We start from the raw sequence: 23889 nt of genomic DNA, 5'->3' as shown, positions 1-23889 counted from the left end.
TTTGCATTTGACATGCCACATTAAACGCTAGATGGGTATGCTAAAAAAAATAAATAAATAAACCATCTGATTATATTATCTTGCTTATTAAAGTTAAAGCTGAGCTTACTATTAGCATCTAATTAACACCACCAGGTAAAGTGCTTAGTGTTGTCTTTTTTCTAAGGAAATAACCAGTGATTCTCTTCTGATGCCTTTATACTTCTGGAAAGGTCAGCAAAGTCCCCAATTCAGACTCTTGCTCTCACAATGGCTGATTCATTCCAAATCTTCAAAGAACCATCTCCTTATATATTTTTCTCTTCGCACAATGGTCACAGTTCTCTAACCATATAATAAAAATCATGCAAATCTGAGTTCTGCTTACGCTAAAGACAGGCTGATTTTAATAAGGGGGTCAGTGTTCATTCACTTCAGTGTGAGTGCAGCTTGATGTAGTGTTTTTCCACGTGACTTTGGCAGAGCTGTGATTGTCAGAGCCTACAATACAGATGGTTATACTTGCGGGTCTGATCTTTGACGACTGTGGCATCTGTGTTCTCGGTTCCAGGTTAAGCAGCTTCTCTTTCTTCAATGGGCCAGCCATTGAATATTATTTTATGTACTCTTTACAATTGGTATGTTTCATTTGGACTTTTGCTTTATTTTTTCATCAGGATTCAAAATGTAAACCAACACATTTCATTGAAGTCTAAAATAGGTTTTCTGTGATTCATACACATCACTGAAAAATATAGGATTACATGTATGCATTTAAACATACACACAACACACACACACACACACATGGACTCTGTGCATATATACAAACATCCTTGGTTTTTCTTTGATAGGTTTGATAGCAAGGTAAAACATAGTCTAGAAGGTTTATAATTTCCATTACCATCATAACAATATAAATCACTACTTATCACTATGCTAACTTAGAAAGGATTCAAACGTTCATATTAAAACCCTTTTTAAAATTTCCTTGCTTTCTTCTAAATTCTGCATAATTAAAAATAATATTTACTCTATTATTTCTAGCTTGCATGCTTTTACGCTGATTTCAGCAAATTGTGGCCATTTTCAATAGTCCATTTGTTTAGAGCATTGGATGGAATTGAAACGTGTTTGTTTTTTACAGATGTTAACTCCTGGAATACATATACATCAGTGAGAGAGAGTTCAGTTGAATTTTTCAATGTTTAGCTGCTGGATGAAGCCTTTCAGTTGACTAGAACTAGTGGAAATGGCCAGAACTTTGTGTGACAATTTTGAATTGCTCCTTTGTCGTTCTCTTCTCTATCAGTAACTCTTGGATGAAAAGTTTCTCAATATGAGAGAAATTAGACTTTGTATTTCCACTGGAATTAGGAAGCCGAGGGCAAAAAATACAGAACATGGAAGCAGAGAACATTAAGACTGCAGAGAAAAATAAGCTATGTGATTCTATCAAAATTCTGATTACACTGGAAACCATCCAATTAGGTCTTCAAATCGAGAATAATGGTTTTTGTTTCCCACTTTTAGAAAAAAAGAGATGAGAGACAACGACAATAAAAAGTGGGATTGAGGTTTAGTTAAGAAAAAAAAAGGGGGGAAGGGAGGGGAGGGAGGAGAGGAAAGGAGAGGAGAGGCCACCCCTACCCCTCCAGAGGAAACACTGCCTGCTACAAACAACTCCTGCCACAGAGCGCTGTGGCCACTACAAAGTCTCCTGCTAAGTCTTCTTCATAGAGAGACAGGAGAGCAGGCAAGCGCTGAAAGTTTCTTTTTGGTAAGGACTGAAACAAATAGGTTTACCCCTGCATTTACCAGAAAACTAAATAAATTGTGTCATTCCCTGAATCATTCTGAGAATCACATGTTCCTTTATATTTAAAAGTGGAACTTCTATATCACAACAGGGGGTTAAGCAGTCTGTATAACAATTTTAACGTTTGCATCCGTTTATTTTTCTTTGCATGGGCAATTCTATCCATCATTAGCTCAAAAAATCTTGACATACACAGAACTAAAAACCATATGAGGAAACAACAGAAGAATAACAACAGTAACAGTTCCACCGTGGTGTTTGGTCATTTTCATGGATGTATTGGTGTTATCAAAATGGCAGCAGAGAGCAGCAAAGAGGCTTTGGTCCAAGATGGCTCATTTAATGAGAACTAATCATGGGACCTAGCATGGTAAAGACCTCTTAAGGTGAAATGTATCATCACTCTCATCCTCCAAATCATTCTCTGTAAGTTAAGCTTGGCTGCATCTTTTGAATAATTTGCAAGGATATTTTTGATCTCTCAGCAACTCTCTCAGCAAATCAGTCCTCTAATATTTAACGAACAATGACTATATGGAGAACAATGTCATCTCAAGATGGGGACAGGAGACTGTATTTCTCTGCGTTCATTCCCTCCTGTTGTCCTGCTTCCTCATTTTTCTATACCTAAAAAGAGTCATTTAAAAAAAAAATCAAAAGTACTTACGTTCACAGGAGTCCTAGTGTATGGCCAAGACCATCCTTGTGATACTTTTTGCATATCCTGATGTATTATATTTGGCACTGAAATCAATTGGTTACTAGTCTACATAAATGCTATTCTATACAAATATTAGCAAAGGGAAGATCTGGAATATATCAAAGCAATTAACAAATTACAGCTTATCTGCTAAGGAGATGTCAGAATGTGCAGGCAATAGCCCAATGGATGGTCACAGGCATCACATGAGACAGCATATGTATGAGGACTCTACATGACAAAGCACTTTGGACATTAAGGTCATTATTATTGTTGTTATTATGGTATAACAACTGATACACTGTGGGGAAAATAAACCCCAAGAAGGCAAAAGTTCTGGTCAGATTTAATACAGGGAATCATCTCCTCTCCATGTCTAACAGTTGGCACTTGGCAACGATAATGTAATGTATGGAGAGATGCATCTTGAGCCTATAAAATAGAAATTTGAATATACAAATATATATTATGAAGTATGGTAGGATACAAATTGATGTAAAAATATGCTTTGCTTTCCTCGTTTCATGATTTTAAAAAGCATATATTTTTGTGTTGTTGGATGTTGAAATAGAGTTAGTAAACCCTTTTGGTTATGTTTTAAGAATGTTTTCACAGTATATGTTATTACAGTGTTGGTATCTTACATGTTAAATAGCTTTCTGAAATATTTAGGACTCAACCAAAAATAACTAAACAGTAATAGAGATCACTCTAGTACCAGGTTAGGTTATATTGTTTGGGGTAGTGAGAATGGAGTGGTGGGAGCAGAAATCCATCAAGATTTGCTAGTTGGCCCATTTTGAATTAAGTGTTTGAATTGTTGAATAATCCTGATGGGTACGATGGCCATGATATCTCCCTTGTTAATCAAGAAATGGCCTGAGGCTTCAGCTGTAGGAGGTACTCTAGGACCATGGTATGTCAGGAAGATTCCTTCACTGCCTCTAGGCTAACTAGTAAGTGTGGTACAATACTTGTACCCAGATAGAATTTCTTGGGTCAGTGTTTGACAATCAACCATTCAAGATGGTGGAGCTGCTCAAGTTGAAGAGACCATAGAGTCAATAACCTAGTCTCACGAGGCCAAATCCCATGGCTTTTGAAAGTTATTCACTGTTCAAGAATACTGGGCAGCTATCTTGAAGGATAATCTTCCCATTTCTTAGGTCACGGCTGTCATGTTACTGGCCTTCATTTCAATTCCAGTTAAATTATAAAGTGCAATATGTAATGTTGAACCTTCAGAATAAATGGAAAGAGCACAACCACCCTCCATGAAATCCCAAGTTCAAATTACTGGCAGGGTCACCATCCATATCTGAGAATGTACAGACTTGATCATCATTGTTGTCCTTGTCATCACCGTCATCGTCATTAGCATCAATATCATCACAGTTGTGGTATTACCATGTCAAGTGTTGTGTCAAGATCAGAAAAACTAACATCAAGACACTGTCCAGTTTGGGTGTGTGAATATTATCCTGTGTTTCTTGGCCCATTTAGCAAACACTTTCTTTTCAGTGATAAACCTATGCCCCCCATATGGAGCATGTTCATGAAGAAAATATTCATCACACTCATCTCTTCCTTGTTCATAGTAATGATAGGGGACTTTTCTATATCCTTCTGTCCTAAAAAAGAACAAAAAAAAAAAAAAAGAAAGAAAAGAAAAGGAGAGAAGAATTAAGATGAAGAATGAAGCAGTGATTTGCAAGAATCCATTATGTGCCCAGTAAATGCATTTACTTGCAAATCCATGCATGATTCTTGTCCATGAACTCAGTTAAAAGCTATTATGTATAAAAGCTTTTAGGAAGATGTACCAGACCCTTAGTGCTTTAATAAATCAAATAAAATTTATACATCACACCAATTGCATTCAAACATATACCTATCCCTTGAAGGAGGAAATGGTATATAATGGAAGCAAACTTTGGATAGCCTGATGCTCTTGCAGAGCTTGAAGAAGCTTTGTAATTTTTCAGGGTAAGATATTCGGTTCATCTGTGCTCCATTATACTTATAGTTAGGGTAGAAATATTTGATCATGAAGATTGTGGTTTAGTTACCATTTGGACAATATGATTACAATATTCTCTGAATTACATTATGCCAATTCTTAGTAGGAAAATCCATTTCATTACTTTGATGAAGCATGGAAGGTTTTTTTTTTATTAAATAATTAGAAACAACCCCTCCAGCAAGGATATATTATGGACAAACATACACATTTTAAATAAGTATCTGGCAGATTACTCACTTATTAGTGAAATATAATTTCCAGGAATTCTTGTTAAGCTGTCAGCTTCTCTGAGGCTTCAGGACATTTTGTCCTTCATGATCAAATATAACCATTGAGTAGCTAGCTATCCATCAAGCCCTTAGAGCAGCAGAAATGACAAACTTGCTTTGCAAATTAAATAACCACTAAACTTGTTCTGTATTTCCAAGCCACAAATCCCTGATATGCCACTGATTAAGGGAAAAATGTTCCTTCTGACATTTGACATTAGATTGTAGTAAATATTTTTCTTTTTATCACCCCTAAAAGTCACAACTTGATGTGCTGACAATAAAATGTCATGTCAGCAAAGAGCACCGGGAAATAATTGTTGCTTTATCTGTTTTTCGGATTTATGGTATTAAAATGAATTGTGATATTTTGACAAGATATCAGAATTGGAGATGCATAAAAATAATTTCCTGTGATCTTACTTGCAGTAGGTGTCATTTATCATCCCGTAGACGTGAATGCCATAGCAGGCATCCATGGCCAGAATGAAGGTAAACCACCCCGTGCTGAGATAAGAGCCAGACTGGACTCTGTGGGGGGAACAAAAACAAACAATAATAATGAACAAAACAAAACAAACAAAACACATACACAGAACAACAATAAAGTGTGGTGAGAAACGAGCAACCTTTTATCAAAAACATAGCACTTGTTATCAGGAAGAAGCATTAAGAAACTTGACAATCTGTCAAAGATACACACTTATTTTGAATTATCTCTGAATAATTTATAGGCATGCTCTCACTCTTACTACCTTAAGCCTAGGAGCTATGCTGAATGGAAGAGAAGCCATATGGCAAATATCTGAAGTCAAATAATCCTGCTCCCTTCGGGTAAAAAAATAATTTATTTGATTTTCCGTAAGACACAAATTAGTGCTGTATATCAGAGGACAGGTTTTCTAAAGCTGCTTGGAGCCCTGATGGAAACTGAATGATAATGGTGTTATCTTGCTTACCTGGACATATCACTTTCTTTAAGACTTGTTGGGTTTCTCAGTGTAAATTAGATGCAGTGTGTAGGTGAATTACTTGGTCTAGGAAAGCATCTGCAAAGTTTTCCTTTACTGATTTCCAGACATCATGAGACAAGACTTTTCCTTTGTAAGACCCATGTTACCAATCTTTTCAACACACTTTTATTGAACACCTACTATGTGCATTCACTGTTGTAGATGCTGGCGATACAGCAATTATCAAAACAACCAATGCTTCTGTCTTCATAGATTTTTAGGTGGCTGTGTTTATAAAGGTTGGCCAGAGAAGGCCTCTTTGATAATAGGAGCAAAATCTGGGGGTGGGGGACAGGGGACGGTTGTTGGCGGTGCGGTGGGAATAGGAAGAAGCTATGGTGGAACATATTGGAAAGACAGTCTCATGCGTACAGTCTTCCAGCTCTCATCTTGGCTGCATTAAGAATGAGCCTTGAGCCTGGAACACTTCCTTAATAAGAGATAAGGAGTCCTCACAGCCTGTTCCAGGCTATTGCCTTGTGTGGGAATATCTTTCCCTGTTTCAGACTCAATATGTACTCCTTTGTTCTGCTTAAGTATGCATGTTACATGACACCTGACCAAACCCACTATTATATCTGTCCCCTGCCAAGAGTGGACAGGGTTCTTTGTTCTGCATCACAAAACAGGTTGCATGTAGGCCAAGGGCTCTGAATTAGCTGCCAGGAAGGACCCATTGGCCGTGGGGACCAAGGCTCACTATTAGAGCTGATCTTGTTCTGTCTCTTCTCAATGTGAGTAAAGTAATGCTCCATCCAGTGTTTGACTGTATTGTGTTTTTCTTGCCAATTCAAATAAGGTACAGTGGGAAGAAGTGCTGGGACTTCTACCTTTGGTGATAGGAGACAGATGCCACTTGCTCAACAGACCATAGGAGAGGAAAGTGTTCCAGGAAGAGGAAATGTAAAGGGCAAAACCACAAATGTGGAAGTGCGCTCGGTATGTTTAAGGAAAAGATGGGAATCACAGTCACTGAAGGAGGAGAGTGGCTGATGTGGTTAAGATGTAGTGCTGACTGGAAGAGTCTGCCAAAATTCAGCAGCTCAAGGGAGCATTGGATGAAAAGCTGGATCTCCATGCTTGGCTTTAGTCAAGGGGACCCAATCCATCTAAATCAATGACTGCCTATCTCCTTAATGTCTTTCCATAGGGGCACTGGGTCTTGCCAGGTTATCTGGCAACTGTGCAGCACCATTTCTAAAAAAGACTAAATTTTGTACCTTCCATTTAGACTTCCTGGCATACGGGAGCATAGCCAGCTCTTCTAGAACCTGACACGTAGCCACTGATAACCACTCTCTAGGTAGAGCCCACCAGCCAGTAGATGCTGCCCACTGATGTCCTATATTGTGGATACAGTTCTCTAGTACCAAACCATCGGTGTGCTATAATTAGAACCCCGAATCCTTTGATTCTTTTTTTTTAAACAGGCATCATTTAGTACCAAATTACTTACAACATGTAAGCAGTTCAGGAGCAATATAAGCTCACAGTGGGGGTTGGTAACTGGATTTTCTCACTTTCATTTTAATTGACTTGGATGATTTGTAAGGAGAGAAAAACCCAGTCCATGTATATCCATCCCCTCTGCTCATTTGCCACTGAGTCTGAAATCCACTATGTAAGTTGTCTTTCTTTGTATTTCCTGGTGTGCGTCCTAAATGGGAAATATTCCAGAAACAGGACCACACTGAGTTACATGCACTTTCCTCTGTGATAAGAGCAGCAGCCGCATGGGTTAGGAATGGGTGCCAAATGGGTGGGAAGATGTACCAGAGGGAGGCGAAATACACTCAAGAGCAACTTTGCTTATTATACAACTTAACTTGTGGTCCATCCTGTGTTCTGGGGTCTGAGGGGGAGCAGCAATGATGAGAACTGCTTAAAGCACCATCTGCTTAAAAGTCCTTATTTGAAAACTGGGAGAGATCAGAATAGGCAAGAGTCTTGATTAAAAGCTCCCAAATCGAATCTAGAAATTTTGTCTGCATGCTGAATTTTTTCTGGTTATATTCCTACTTGAATTGTATACACCATTTACTCTTCTTGCCTTCTCATTCTATTTTTTCAAGCTTTCTATCCTCTCTTTCTTCATTACGAGGCTGACCATGCACTAGCAGAGATCAACTAAACAGCATTTATTTGTACATGAGGAGGAAAACAGGTCGCACTCATTCACCCATTTATTGGTATTTTTAACAGACATTTATTGGGATCCTATGCTAGAAGTTAGTGATGAATACTTTCTTAAAGAATATATAGTCTAGTAGCACACCTGTTAAAACAATCACAATACAGTTTCACAAAACACAATCCCGTGTGTTCCAGAGTCAGTAGAGAATAGGTATGGAATTGAGAATGTGGATATCTGGCTTCACATTCCAGGTTTGCCACTATCAAGCCTTGGAAAACATGTTTATCTTAATTTCCTTGTCTCTAAAATGAGATGGTTGGACTAAGTCACATCTAAGGTTTTTTCCAATTTTAAAATCAATTGCTTCTGTGATCATCACCCTTAATAGCTTTACCCATTCTACAGTAACATGCTCCACACATGTTGAATGTGTAATTAATGTACACCTTAATCAGTGAGATCACATTTAATGTCCACCTCTGTGGTGGGTCTGCCACTAAATGCCTATGGCATATATAAAAATGGTACAAAGTTTTTACCTTGCAATGGTAGTGGCTATAGCCACTAAACTTTTGGAGGAAGGAGCTCCGTATTTCCTTCTTTCACACTACTGCTCATGGAATGTGCTGGAATGGATGTCCAAGCCCAAGGACACAACTAGATCGTAGTATTGAGACTAAAGCTTAATTTGAGAGAAAAAGTAAACCTAAATTAGGACAAATTTTCTTTTTATGTGGTTTTCTTGGGAGTCAGTTTGGCCTTGGAGTTGCTAACTGTTAAGGCCAAGATAATATTATAACTCCAGGATAAAGGAAGGAAGATATTTGTGTGACATATGGACCTCTATTCTGCAAAACAACTCTTCTGGCTCATTCTGGTTCAACTTAGATAGTTGAGAGCTGAGCAACAAACCTTCAGAACAGAACCCAAGGATAAATAGGATGCAATTGTCGAAGTGGGTCTTCTACGTATCTACCTTCTCTCTACCACAGGAAAAGAAGGTCAAGAATTTCAGAGTTTGGCACCTGGTTAAATATCTTTCCATGTTACCAACTACTAAGGAAAATTTACCATGTCTCTGATACTTAATTACCTTTAAGCCTAACCTGATTTATTTTATTTCTGGATAGACAGATCATAATTGCCTGAAAATCTTCAAGCAAGCTGTGTTGCATTTGATTCAGGCTGAGGGGGCTCATACTGCTTAAGTGTCCTGTCCTAAAAACAGCACTTTAATTAGACAGTTGCATTTTCTCTTTCTGGTTCCTCTGATAAATTTGGGATGTGAAATCATGTGAGGTTTCCTACCCATGTCGGTGACTGCAAAGTGGTTTCTTCTCAAAATACTTGGAGCTAATGTCATCTAAAGACACTTGCAGTGGCATAATGGCAACTGCTACATTAATCCAAGAATTCTTCTGAATAATTGCCCTGGTGATCTGGGTCTCTAATGGAACTCATTGGGCCTGGATGGCACTGGCCCTGGGAATTTCTGTAGCTACACCATTCCAAACTCTCCTGCTGTGTGGATGTACTAGAAATAAGGATATATAAATTTTACTCAAGTAGACCTTTTGAGGTTCAATAAAAACAACAAAACGACTTAAGCTGACATATGTGAAATTGTTTATGCTTTTCAGATAGAAGAGAACTAGTAATAACTATAAGATGCTTTAAAAATTCCTAAAGGGTCTCCTCTGGGGCCAAATATTGTCTTGTAATTCGTCACTTGTGCACGCAGCCCTAACTATGTACCAGTTGGCCATCAGCTATAGCACTTTTTACACCTTCTACATTTGGGGATCGATAAAAACAATTATTGTCATCTACAAATAAACAATCAAAATTCCCATAGGGATGATAAGAGAATTTAAGCCCCTAATTCAATACAGTAAGAAAGCTTAAATTAATGTGGCAGAATAATGAGCCGTGCAGAGAAAAGTAAAGGCAGGAGTGTTAAGAGGAAGCTATCAATCATTTGTTTCCACTGGCCACACTTTACATCCCATTGCTCCTTGGTAATCAAGATACTTACTACTTGGAAACTACTTAAATTTACTTGCTCATCTCTTGGAAAAATGATGCTGTCAACACCTTGATATAGCACATGCTTGAAGGCATATCATTTAAAATATGATCTTTCATCTAGTTTATTACCAATAAAATATAAGCTACCTTGCCCCTTGATGTTTACTTACTGTTTCTTGATGTCTAAAGGTCATCACATGCCCACAGGGATTCGTTGTCTGTCAAGCTATCCTTATTTTTACCAATCTCACTATCTTTGGCTGTCAGCATGCTTCATTCACCTGTACTTTTGCTTCTGAGCATGTTCTCTCATCTTCTCATTTCTGGAAACATATTGTGAAGCATTTTTCTCCTATTACCTGGCAAGCTGGACCTTTCTAATGAGTGAGATTTCCCTTTTGGCTAATTTCAGGGGAGGAACTGAAGAAACTAAAATGAATACCCTTCAAAAGAAAACTGGATTAAACTGAATCTACTATGTATTCACAGGATGCTCTGCTAATTATTGAACACCATTAGCTCAGTGACTTGGGTTCTGAACTCAAGAAGCTTATCTTTGATGGATGAAATAATAGCACTTTCTCTATGTCAGGGTTTCTCAATCTCAGCACTGTTGATATTTTAGATGAGATAATTCTTTGTTGGGGGTGTGTGTGCTGCTCTGTGCGGTAACTTCTTTTTGATATCTCACCAGATTCCCCTCTGTTCCAAGATCACCTGTGCCCTAAAAGGGTAATAGATTTCTCGATTCCCCAGTGCCTACTCTTGGCTTAGAGTAGTTTGCCCCAAAGATGTCCCTGATCCTAAAAATTCAGGTTATCCCTATCTACAGTTCCCATTCTGCCCACTCTGTTGACTGTCCCACTGGTTTTCCTCATTCAGCCAAACATCTTATTCTTTCTCTTTACAAATCTATCTGAAGCCATTCACGTTTGGCTAATACTAAATCATTATCTCACCTTTTTTTTTTTTTAATTTTTTTTTCAATGTTTTTTATTTATTTTTGGGACAGAGAGAAACAGAGCATGAACGGGGGAGGGGCAGAGAGAGAGGGAGACACAGCATCGGAAACAGGCTCCAGGCTCCGAGCCATCAGCCCAGAGCCCGACGCGGGGCTCGAACTCACGGACCGCGAGATCGTGACCTGGCTGAAGTCGGACGCTTAACCGACTGCGCCACCCAGGCGCCCCATTATCTCACCTTCTAATACAGCCCTAGGAATCAGCGAATTCACTTGGCCTAGGCCCGAAGGGCAAGTCCTGACCTGCAGTGGGGAATGTGCAATGGGAAAAGGAAAAATGTGTCAGGTAGGGGCAAGGATGAGGAGTCTAAGTTGCTTCAGTCGCTAGCTGCTTCCTCTTCATGGAAGGGTTCCTTTGGGGGTCTTTAGCTCAAACTTTGCAGCCTAAATTTTATTGTTTCTTACTCATTTCTTCTATGAACTGATGAAAACAAAGCCTGGGGCACTCCAAGCTAACATTTTAAAAGCATAATTATCATTTATCAAAGCCCAAAGGGGATCAAGACCCTCTAATAATGGAGGTTTATTGGAGAGCACAATATTGGCAGCAGCTTCTGAAATCTGCTATACTCAGGAGTAAAAAGGGAATTTAAAAAAAGAATTAATCAATATTTCATGTCTTGTTTTAACACTATTGGATCTCAGTTCTCTCATCAATATACGATACTGGCAGGATAAATAAAAATAGCAAAGTAAGTTTCCATATACTCTCCTAGGGAGGAGGAATACCTGACAGAATACAGATTATTCAATTAAAAACCTTCTTTCCCCCATTTTTTCAAAGGCCCATGGATAATGAAAGAACACATTTAAACAAAGAGACTGGGCAAGAAAAACAGCTGATGATTATCAGTAGCACCTTGGGATTCAATCTAATATTGTGAACCAGTCTAATGGAAGCAGAGCTCAAAGTGTGGAAACAATTTCAGCTGTCCCCAAGTCATATATTTTTGTATATTATTCGATAGTCAGGAGCTATGGAAATACTCTGGAGTTTTCCCATTATATTAACACTGTATATTTGTACTATCTATCAATGGTACATGGCCAGCAAATCTTTAGGCAGCAACAAGTTTCTGCAAATGCGGCAGCAGAATTCTTGATGTTGGCTTGAATCACTTGTAAATGGACGCACACTTCTCAAATGGGTGAAAATATCATATTGTGGACAGTGATTCTTAAGAGAATGCATCAAATGAAAGAAATCTAGGCCTGAAAAGTAATGAAAAATGGACCATGAGTAAATGGAGAAATCCCAATCAGCAAATATGATGCCTGGGCTAATCAGTAGGCACTTGGACTGTGAATATAACAAATAGTTTTCCTGCCATAGAATCAACAGGACTCTCTGGCTCGTGATGAATGCAGTGAAATTGTACAAAAGGAGCATAATAAGAAACGACTGTGTTCTTTTCAAAATGTACATTTAAAAGTAAAATGGTACAGCTCCCAAAGGTATGATTTATGGCTGCTGTAGAAATAGAAGATACCACTCACAAAAATTACTTTGTTCATTCATCTCAGAAATTAAAAGGCTATTTTGCTCTTGCCCTTTGGCTTTTAAGCCCCTTCAATTGGAAATGTTGATTTCTGGAGTTTCATTCACTTTCTTAAATGAACAATGTAACCTCAGGAATGTCAGGGATGGACGGTGAGATCTCGTTGGCCCACTTCATTAAGGCCAGTCTGGCTTCTTAACCATACACTATTGACTGAATGGTATTCCCTCCAAATTCTTATGTTGAAGCTCTAATGCCCAATTTGATGGCATCTGGAGATGTGATTTTGGGAAGGTTATTTGCTTTACCCTAGGTCAAGAGGACGGGCCCTCATGATGGGATGAGTGCAAGTAGAGGAGGAGGAGGAGGAGGAGGAGGAGGGAGAGGAGACAACAGAGCTCTCTTTTTTCTGCATCATTTGAGAACACAGTGAGAAGGCTGTGAACCAGGAAGACAGCTTTCACCAGAAACTGTCCGTGCTGGCACCAAGATCTAGGACTTCCAGGCTCCAGCACTGTGAGAAAGTAAATTTCTGTTGTGTTCAGTCTCGGGTATTTTGTTATGGCAGCCCAAACAAGCTAAGACAATGGGCATCTCTCCCACAAACCTAAACTCCCCACTGTATTTTCCAGGACTACTCGTGAACTCCCATCTCGTCATATGTGTTCATTTTTTGAGCTTTAAACATATCTTGTACATGCCAGTTTTTGTCTTTTTACTCATTTTGCTGATATACACCTTCCTTCTTCCTGAAATGCTCTCTCCCACGTTCCCTTCAGTTTCTAATCTCATCAAGCTCATTCTGCTTACTCTCCTCCAGTCACAAGTGGGTGTGAGGCACAGTACAATAGCCTGGGAAATACCAAGTTACCCCTGATCTCAACTCAGGGTCAAGTGGGGGAGACAGGCTTAATGACCACATTCAGCAATCGAGCTATCAAGGAGGTAATTTCCTTAAAGTGCTGTGGGACTACCGTGGGAAGAGCAACAGACACAGCTGAGGGGAACTGGCGATTCCTTTCCCAGCTAGAAGTAAGAGCTGGGCTGTGGATTAAGGTGAAATGAGAACACCAGGCAGAAAAAGGAGAAGGAAGAGACTCTCAAACCGAGGGAATGGCCTCTGTAGTTGCACTGAGGTATGAGAATAAAGGGAATACAGAGTAGTTCTCATATGTCCTCTAATCTGGAATGGACCTCAAAACATCATGTGTTTGTTTATTTTCATAATAGATTATTGGTTAGAGACAGGATACATACATAACACTGATTTATTTTTCTTCCTTACATTATGCTTTGAAATATTAGAGATATCTTGATGTTCTAAATAGTTAGTCTTTTCAGATGATGGAAATTTATGGATCTGGAGGAAAGTATCTAGGGAAAAATTGGCAGAATTATGTTTTTTCCTTCCTCATTAAATTCCTCATTAATTCAGGATTGAGAACAAATGTAAACAATATATGACTAAGAATAAAAACAATTAAAATATGTGTGATGATAACAGATGTACCCAGTAGTGTCTGTCTGTGTTATAAACTAAGTTATAAGTCCTGAGCAAGCAGCCTTCCTCAATACCTACCTGGAGGCTCTCGATCTATGCCATTTTAAAGGGCAACACTTTTGATATAAACATTGAATTTACTGGATTTTTCTCATGAATGAAAATTTAAAATGTGAACCTTTTAAAATACGTTTCAACTCTAGAGACCCCGAACTAAATGACCTCAAAAGCAACATCTCCACCAGCAAGTAAAGCTTCTACAGGAAGAGATGCTACTGTGTCCCCTTATAACTAATCTCTGTCTCCAAACTCTGTTGTTTGCCTTGGACCTCTGCTTTCCCTAATGGCCCATAATTTGGAAGACATGAGAAGTTATGGACAGCCTGTGTAGGTTCTACTTTCAAACTATTCAAGCTACCTTAGAGGCCCTTGTCTCAATAACCATAGATTTTTTTTTTCATCTTTCCTGTATTGCATTGTATTGTTCATTCCCTCCCAGAACATGGCTTGCTTGTGAGTGCAGTAACTTCCCTGCCTCACTGACTTTGGACTTGGCCAAATGACTTGCTTTGACCAATGGAACAGAAGTAGTATTAATAGTTCCCAGTAGAACATTTAAAAAGCATCACGTGGCTCCCATTTCTTACAAGTCTTCCCTCCATCATAGGAACAACACATCCCAGGAGGGGGTGCTTTTTAGCCTGGGTCCTGGGATGAGGTAACGCATGCAGCAGACATGGGCCCAAAACTGGAGCCAAGTTCAGCTAAGCTTAGCAGAGTTATAGCTGATCATGACCTGTGAGTAGGAAATAAGTGTTCTTATAAGCCATTGAGTTTCAGGGTTATTTGTTATGCAGCAAAGAGCTGACTAAACTTTTCTTTTTATTATTAATAATAATAACTGCTACCACTCATGGAGCATTTATCTGTACGAGACATTGTTCCAAGAGCTGTGTATAGGTCATGTCATTAAATCCTCACATCAACCCCAACCTATGGGGGGGGGGTATTAATATCCCCATTAAACAAATGAAGCTTCAGGGAGTTATAAATGACTTACCCAAGGACAGTTGACACCAGAAAATTCAGGTTCTTAACTAAACTCTTTCTCAGTCGTGGGTCTCAGAATCGCCCAAGGCGATCAGACACCACTGTCTGATAGGACAGTAATCAAAGAACTTCAAGTCTACAGATTCTATTGTTAACCCTCTAGGAAATCTTGAACATGCCACTTCTTGGGCCACAATTTTTTTTTTTTTTTTGATGGCAGAACAAGAATAGCATAGGTAGGCTTAGGGTCTTTCATCACTAAAATCCTGTAATAGCAGTCATGGTAACATAGCCCATGCTGGAGGGTACAGCTGTATATTTTAGCACAGAGTTACTACCACCACTTTATAGATTTGTATTTGTAACTTCAGGATTCAAAACAGTTTTTAGAATTTCAGCCATGGTCATGTTCAAACAATAGCTGTATGCCACAGGTGCAGATATATGCATCAACTTTAATATTTTTATATTTTTTATTGTTTTTATTCCTTTTTTAGAGAGAGAATGAGACAGACAGACAGAGCATGAGTAGGGGAGGGACAGAGAGAGAGGGAGACACAGAAGTCAAAGCAGGCTCCAGGTTTTGCGCTGTCAGCACAGGGCCCTTTGTGGGGCTTGAACTCACGAACCGTGAGATCATGACCTGAGCCAAAGTCGGATGCTTAACTGACTGAGCCACCCTGGTGCCCCTGCATCGACTTTAAAAAAAAAAAAATGAAGGCACAACTCCTGAAATAATGATCAAGTTCCTAGATCTACTTCATTCCCCAGACATGGCTTTCAGCCCTTAGGTTCTATAACCTTTCAATAAATTCTTCTCTTTGGCTTGTGTCTGCTGGAGGAGGAGTCTGTTACTTGAAACCAGAGATATGATGTTGGATTGGTTGACTTATAAGACCCTTTCCAAAAAAAATGAGTCTATTAAAAACTCTAGGTATAATTAGGCGCTTTACTTCTAACTAATCTTTAACTCTTATTAACAATCACTATTTGATCTGATCCTAGTTGTACTTTGGCTTAAGAAATTGCTTCTTTCTAACTTACCCTTCAACTTATCTTGAAATCATGCCCTTCCTAAATTGATGTGGGCTTCAGTATTCTGAATGCTAATCACCTTCCTCTACCCAAGGCATAGGTGCCTGTTCCACTGCTAACCTGATAAAGGTAATTATTAGGAGGTTTTGACTTTTTCTTCTAGTTCTCTTATCATCCATTTTTTTCTGCATATACTTTCTTTAAGACTGAAGCAGAAAAAAAAAAAAGTAAAGATTGTAATCAGGTAGGAGTACATCTAAGTAGATAAAAGCCCTTTCTTTCCTACTTTTCATTTTTTAAAACAGAAATGAAATGAGTCACTTTCCCTTAGCTTTTTGACTTAACTGGAACTTGAATGAAACCAACCAACCAATATTTCCTCAAGAAATAATCCTAGCACAGAATCAGACTCAAACTTGCTTCTGACAAAAATGCTTTCTGAGCCCTTGTTTCTCTTTCAAAATGAAAATTTGTGTTTAGAAATAACTCTTAAACAACTGAAAGTTTTAACAAGGATTGAAGACAGAGATTTGAGGTTATTTCACACCAGTGAAGGAGAGTGGATATCCAAGCTTCTTGCTAAAGCCTCCAATACCGCTGGGATCGTCACTAAACCAGCCTCGGCCAGGGCCTAAGCAATCAGCTATACATAATTGTGAAACTTAAAAAAAAACACAAAGTAGCTCTCACATTCTTCTGGTTAAGAAAGACGAATTTTGCTACCTATCTGAAGCTATTACCACTTTTTTGACGGAGTTAAATGGCTCAATAAGTCCTGAAATAAATTATTTCGTGTGGCATATTTATTTTTAATAGGAAAAGCTAAGCAGTATCCCCATGTCCCCCATCTATTAAAATTGTTTTTATCTGGCTCACTAAAGAAGGATAATTCAATTAGAAAAGGTCAGAAGCAACAACTAACATACAGATCTCCAGGCACTGATAAGTTTTGTTTCTAAGAGAAGGAGGCCTATTTGTCAGTTTTCCAACAGGCTGACAGTCACTGACTACCTTACACAGCACCTTTGCAAATGATAGGCCATCACCTGTGTATCCAAGCAGGCACTCATCTAGTTCTTCTACTCTAGCATGAGCAAATTCCTCGAAAGGGAGTCTGTCTGCTGTGGCAGAACACCTGAAGTCAAATGATGTGGTGATGGAATCTTCCTTGAAACAGTCAAAACTACTGGAGTCTCACCTATAAACCAGCTGTTTGCCCACTAAGGTAGAAAGTTATCCCAACTTAATTTTGTTCAGGAATTTCAGTCCTAAAAAAAAATCCATTTTTCTCTCTATTCTTGAGACAGGATGTGGTTTGAGAGGAGAACATTCTTACTTTGAAATCTAATCCAGATTTTCCAGTTGAGCTAGACTCCCTGCTTAATGAAGTGAATAATTTCTTTCACGGCGGTGGTGTTTTTCCCATAGTGTTGCCACACAGCTTAGCCAGCAATCTACGGAGGAAAGGACCTGTGTGTGTTGATTACAGTAAATTCACACATGGGAATAAGTCTTTCTGTGCATACTCTCTCCACACCAGAGCTTCCCCCATACCTGTATCTCCAGAAACTTACAGAACCAGATTATCCCCTCTTCTTTTTCGAAGTAACTTACTCTACCCATATAAGGAAAAAAAATCAGGAATATCAAAAAATGTAAGGAAGAGAGAAGATAACAGCAGTAATTCCTTTGCTCCAGTCAGAAGAGAAAACTTTCAGGTGTCTCCAGAATTCTCATAGCCCATATTTTCATTGATCCAGAGTAGACAAAATGCCATAAAGAGAGAACTACAACACAGAGCTAAGGCAATATATCCTAGAAAGGGCCAGGAAGAAAGAAATACAGAGTACAACTCAGAACTTGAGTTCTAATTTTATCGGATTGAAATGTGAGAGTGTTATCTCCCCGGATCTCCCTACATTGCAACAGTGGCACAGTGTCAGAAAAAAAAATCTCCACACCCAAACTATAAAGAGAAGGGCAGAGGAAACAGTTGAAGATATCGTCCACCTGGCATATTTGTTTTCATCAGCTGTTGATAACACTGTGAGCCCATGTTTCTGATCCCTGACATTTTAACTAAAGATGTTGCAAGGGAGTGACCAGGAGTGAGAGCTACAGAACTCTGGAAGCTGTTGGATAGTGACAGCAGATGGACAGAATCACCAGCCTACTTGTATTTTTGGAGCCTGTTTATTGGGTTTCATCCATTCCTCTTCCATTCCCCTTAACTCTGCTTAGTCCTGAGGGTCCAAAATCATGTCAAAAGGATGAAGAGAACTACCACATTTGGTTTTGTAGAAGGGAAATATAAGGCATGAAATTCTGCCTTACCCCAAAATTAGAAAGGGATTGGAAGGTAGAGCTGCCTTCCTTCCTCATGAACTGGACAAAGACAACTGGTGAGTGATGCTGACGAACCGGGTTCTCACCAGCTCTCTCCCCATCATTGCTGCACCAATCCAATCCTGTGTTCCTGGAGCTGAACCCTTTTCTCCTTCCTGAAAAACCCTTTACTGTCACCAGAGACCAAAATCTCCCAAAAGTTCTGAGTACACAGTCTATTCCTTCCCCAAGGGGCATCCTTTCTTTTTATTTTATCCATCAGTGCCACAATACCCAGACCCCACCATCTAACCCCCACTGGAGCACTGGCCTCCATTTCCTAGTGATAGCCCTGATGCCACTCTCCTTGGAGACCTTCTTTCCAGTCTTCTCCACCCTTTGCCAGGCTCCATTTCGCACCACTGCTCTGATAATGGATTCTGACTTTATTGTTCTGAGGATATGGTCTGAGTCTTCATATTTGTTTTAAAAAATAAATAAGAAAAAAAGCCTTCCTAGGTGATTATAGTGTGATGTGTGCAGCCAGGGCTGAAAATCACTGCTATAAATGGTAGTTAGGTTTGAGGATTCTATTAGAAGTTGAGTTCCACTTTATTATAAATTAAATTAGCTTTTGAAGATTGGCTTGGAAATCTAACCACTATTTTTAAATTTGTTTCTTTAGCAAAATGTGTCCCAATTTATAAATAGCTGACTTGCAAACCAACTGCAAACTTGCCCGTGAAGGGATACGGGTTAGCAAAAATGTCCCATCTTAACTATGTCTGGCACACAGTAGGCATGCAATATGTCCAATTTAATGGAATAAATTTTGGAATGAAGGATGTTCCTAAGTGGAAAATTGCCAATATTTTTTTCCCAGGGAATTTTAAACAGTTTGCCAATGTGTTCTCATTGATGATGTAACAGAGAGGCTTACTGATATGCCTATGGATACACCACACGTCTGGGATGTGGCCTAAATCACCACTCAAAATTTGGTTAAGTCTCACACACATCCCTTGCAGCCATTTACCTCCAGAATCAGGTCCCCCCACCCAGCTTTACTGAGATATTAATGACATATAACATGTGTAAGATTAGTGTACATCATGATGATTAGATACACATACATATTGTGAAAAGTGATTCTCACAATAAGGTTAGTTAACATCTCCGCGTCTTACATTATTACAATTTGTGTGTGTGTGTGTCTGTGTGTGTGTGTGGTGATAACATTTAAGTTCTAGTCTCTTAAAAGTTTTCAAGTATATAATACAGTATTGTTAATTGTAGTCACCACAGTATGCATTCGATTCTTAGATATTACTTACCTTTTAGCTGGGACAGTATCAGGTTTTAAACCCCTTTTTCTAATCAGTTGACCCATAGCTTAGCCAGAAGTCTGATTTCATCTATCAGGATTGAACTGTGCTCTGTACATTTTATAAATAACAAATCATAGCAAAGGGCTGTCTACATGTAGTGTGCTAAAGAAAAGAGAATAAATGAACCCACAGTAGATATATCAACATCAAGAGGCATAGTCACTATTAAATCCCTGAAATCCTAAGATAAAATATCAGCTTTACTAAATTAATTTCAGTCTCTTGAATTTTCACTGCAAAACAAACTCAGAAAATTAAGAGTGTCATTTACATCTTCCTGATTTGGTAAAGCACATACTTAATGGAATCTCATGGCAATTAATGTCTTAGGTCATAATACAGACACAGGCAAGACTCAGGCACCTCTCCTACTGGTATGGTCTCCAGTTTCACAGTCAACAAAACCCAGAAAGTGACATTTGTATACTAGCCTCCCATAGGAAAGCGTCCTTAGTCTTCTGTCAGCACAAAGCTCTTTCAATTATGTTCAGACTGAGAAGTGCCATTTCATTTATCAGAAGGCCACTTTCCAGTTTTTAAATGGCTTTGGACCTGCCACTTCTCTGAGTAACCCTGACTAAAGAGCATTTGCCATTCACCTTGGACTGGGCTTGTAGCAATCCCCCATGACTAGCATGCTGTTAATATGGCTAATGTCTTCAGGATGGTGCCCTGACTTACTGAGGCTTCCTAAAACCCAAGCTTGCTACTGATGATTTGTACATTGTAAGAGAAGAAAAACTAAGTGCTCACAACTGTGGTGCTGCTGTGAATGCTGTTTCCTTCTGCTTGTTCATGGTTCAGGAACTAATGATGATATTAATGCAGCCAAGAGGTATATCAGATAGTAGATGGCTCCAGCTCCTGAATTATTTTAATTTTTTTGGATGGTGGCACCATTGTTCTCCAAGCTATGTGCATCACCCTTGACTTTGCCCTCTCCCTCATCTTTCATGTCCCATTAGGTACTGGGTCATGTCAGTTCTTCCTTTATGTTATCTTTCCTGTTTCTTACTTTGCATCCCACTGCTACTTTAAAACCCTGGGTAACAAAGTGGCTTAGATGTAGGCCTCAGATAACTATATCCACCCATTGTGGTATATCTATGAAATCCATATTCACCTTTAACAGAAGGCAATGAGGTGATGACTGTGCTTGTAGCAGCAGTGGAAAGGAGCCCAATCCCAAGGAGCCACCATCAATACCCAAGATGTCCCTTCACAATCTTGGCATTTTCTTTAAAATCATGGAGGGGCTTAAAAAAATATATGTATATATATATATATACATATATATATATGTGTGTATATATATATATATATTTGGATAACACTCAAGTACTTCCATGGAAAAAGATGTTTTCCTATCTCCCTATCCAATAATTTTCTCTAGTCACAGGTGACTTTATTGTGGAAACAGCCTCTATGTATTTCCCAGTGAGGTGTTGGAACTGAGAAAGTGCAAGCTGGGTTAGACACAAAATCAATATTCTTTGATTCAGTCTCTGCTCTTCACCATGGCACTTCCCCCATCATCTCTTTCAAGCAGGCAATGCAACAGGAAAATCAGATTTTTCTCTAATCAGGGGTAAGGAGTGATTTTCAGCTTTGTGACTGATAATCAAGGAGCTTCAAAGAACTCAGTGTTGGTTAAAATATTGCAGCCATTCAAATCCTGGGTTCATATTGCTTCACGCCGCCAAAATCTTCTTTTGATTTTTCTTTTTCCCTTTATGCACCACTACAGAAGTAGTAGTATTTTATAAGCATGTTAAGCATTGGCCTAGCACTGTTCAGCGGAAGGATCTTTGAATAGATGAATGGATGAGTTAGTTTCTCCCAACAATTCACCTTTAGACAATGCGCTTCTTTGAAGGGAACAGTGGTGCATGGAGGGGAGGGAACCACTTTTCTACTGATAGGCATTATTTTCCTCTAACATACATATTTCCTTTTTTTGGCATTCATCACATTATAGAGTCACTCAGGGATGTATAATCTTAGCAGTTTCTTTTTGTCTTGAAAGAAAATACAAGCTGGATTTGGTTAAAGAATTGTATTTTGTGCAATTTGTGCTTTGGACAAAGGTATATTCTTTTTATGTTTATTCTACCCAGCATGTGAAAATACAATTAGAAAAAAAAGCTGGCAACTTATTAGCTTATTTGTAAAAAATCATTTTAAGTAGTAAGTTCCTGAAATATTTGGGACCATTATTGCACCTTGAAAGTACTGAAATTTGAAGTTTCAGGGCTAAGAAATGCACTAACTAATGAAGGATTAAAAAAAAAAACCCATATATTTAGCACCTAGGGAGGGAGTTGTTATATATAAACCTGGAAAAAAGATTCATTTAATTTATGTTCCACATTTTAGGAGCACATCGTTGCATAATACTGGGGAAAGACAACACATAGGCCTTTATTTAACAAACAATATGCAATTATTCAACAAACACTAAACACATCAAGTTGCCTGCTACTAGTTTGGCCCTGCACAGATAAAGTATTTTGCCTTTTACTGTTGAATAATCTTTGTATTAGAAGGGAAAACATGTAAGCATTTTTGTGTGTTTTTATGCCTGAGCTTTTAGAAGATCTGTGAAGTATTCTGTCTATAATCATGTGGCATCTCTCTGAATAAAAGGTTCTGTGGTTTGGGGAGGAATTTGTCTCCAAAGGGACCTTAACACCCCATTTCTCCCCTTAATATTGGACCATAAAATGTCCAATATTATCCCAACACTGCTTCAAAGTGTTAAAAACCAAATCAATAGTCTTCAACCCTCTTCTTGGGATTCTAGATCCATAATTCACCCAGCTCTGTTTCCTCTCTCCCTCCAGGCCTTCATTCCTGTCACCTCACTTTGTGCCCAGCGTCAGTGACAATATGCTCATGGAGAAGTGTGGTGATTCTCCTGTCTGGGATTCTATCATTTCCTTCTTCCCTGACCTGACTTTGGTGACCCCCTGTTCTGTGGCGAACTGGAGTGACAAGAGCAAGGAGTTATTGCTTCTAAGCAGAGTAGGCTGTCTGCACCGTTAACCCTCTGGAGCAAAGAGCAATCATGTTTACTCGGAACGAGGAAAAATGGAGACACTTGAAGCCTCATCAGTAAAGAAAATAGAGCTAACAGGGGGATTCATTTATAAGCTCACTGACAACCAGTTAGCACTGTGTTTGGGTTTGTCTCTTTTTTGGCTATTTTATAAAAAAATATTTCAAATTAAGAAAATAAAATCCTATGATAATTCCCATGTTGCATAAGTTGTTCCAGAGCCCAGAAAAATATGGAACATTTCCCAATTCATATTACCAATCCAGCATCACAGTGATACTGAAACCTGGAAAGAGCCAAAAGGGGGTAGGGATGAAAAATGACAGTACAATTACACTTATAATTACAGACTCAAAAATCCTCAATTAAAACCCAACCAACTGATCTTAGCACTAAATTAAATAGTCATACTCCTATGGCCAAGCAGGTTCTATTCCAGGAGTGCGAGGATAATTTAATATAAGGAAAGCTATTAATATGGCATTCCTCAAGTGTGTTAGACTGAACGAACCCTAAGTCAATGGGATACTAGTAAGTATTATACGAAGGAAGGGGGAACATGCAATGTTTGGAAATATAATGGGTTTAACAAAATTAACTGGATTGTTTTCTTTGTACTGATATATAATTGACACACAGCACGGTAGAAATTTAAGGTGTACAGAATTAATGACTGGATATGTTGTGAAATGCTTAGTTAACATTCATCATATCATATCGATACACAGCACACGAATGTTTCTTTTCCTTGTATGAGAACTCTCAGGATCTATTCTCTTAGCAGCTTTCAAATTTACCATACAGCAGTATGGGGTGTGCGTGCGTGTGCGTGTCTGTGTGTGTGTGTGTGTGTGTGTGCGTGCATGCGTGCGAGTGTGTGTGTACTTTTTTAACTGAATTTCTTAACTGCCAAATTCAGACTTCTCAGCATCTTTCACATGATAATGAGCTAATGAATCTGTAAGAAAAGAATATGCTATGCAACATTTCCCCAAGTTATTTGAACAGATGACAATTTCCTCCCTCCCTCAGTTTTTTTCATGGACC

General features: G+C 38.8%; 1 protein-coding gene across 3 annotated transcripts in view; it reads right to left on the bottom strand.

Moving 5' to 3' along the window:
• Positions 1 to 622: 622 nt before the first annotated feature.
• Positions 623 to 23889, bottom strand: part of ST6GALNAC3 (ST6 N-acetylgalactosaminide alpha-2,6-sialyltransferase 3) — a 536306-nt gene continuing 513039 nt past the window's right edge. For 2 of the 3 annotated variants that reach the window (XM_086717318.1, XM_025934904.2), the window contains exons 4-5: positions 5214 to 5321; positions 623 to 4129 (exon numbers count right to left, since the gene is read on the bottom strand). In XM_086717318.1, the coding sequence (XP_086573444.1) occupies positions 3943 to 4129; positions 5214 to 5321 (295 nt within the window). In that variant the 3' untranslated portion in view covers positions 623 to 3942. The remainder of the gene's footprint in view (positions 4130 to 5213; positions 5322 to 23889) is intronic. The other variant, XM_086717319.1, reaches the window with a different exon arrangement.

This window comes from Puma concolor, chromosome C1 (genome assembly GCF_028749965.1).
Source record: "Puma concolor isolate L17-30 chromosome C1, mPumCon1.1.hap2, whole genome shotgun sequence".
Taxonomy (NCBI): domain Eukaryota; kingdom Metazoa; phylum Chordata; class Mammalia; order Carnivora; family Felidae; genus Puma; species Puma concolor.
The sequence above is the reverse complement of the archived record's forward strand: the minus strand, read 5'-3'. Positions and strand labels throughout refer to the sequence as shown.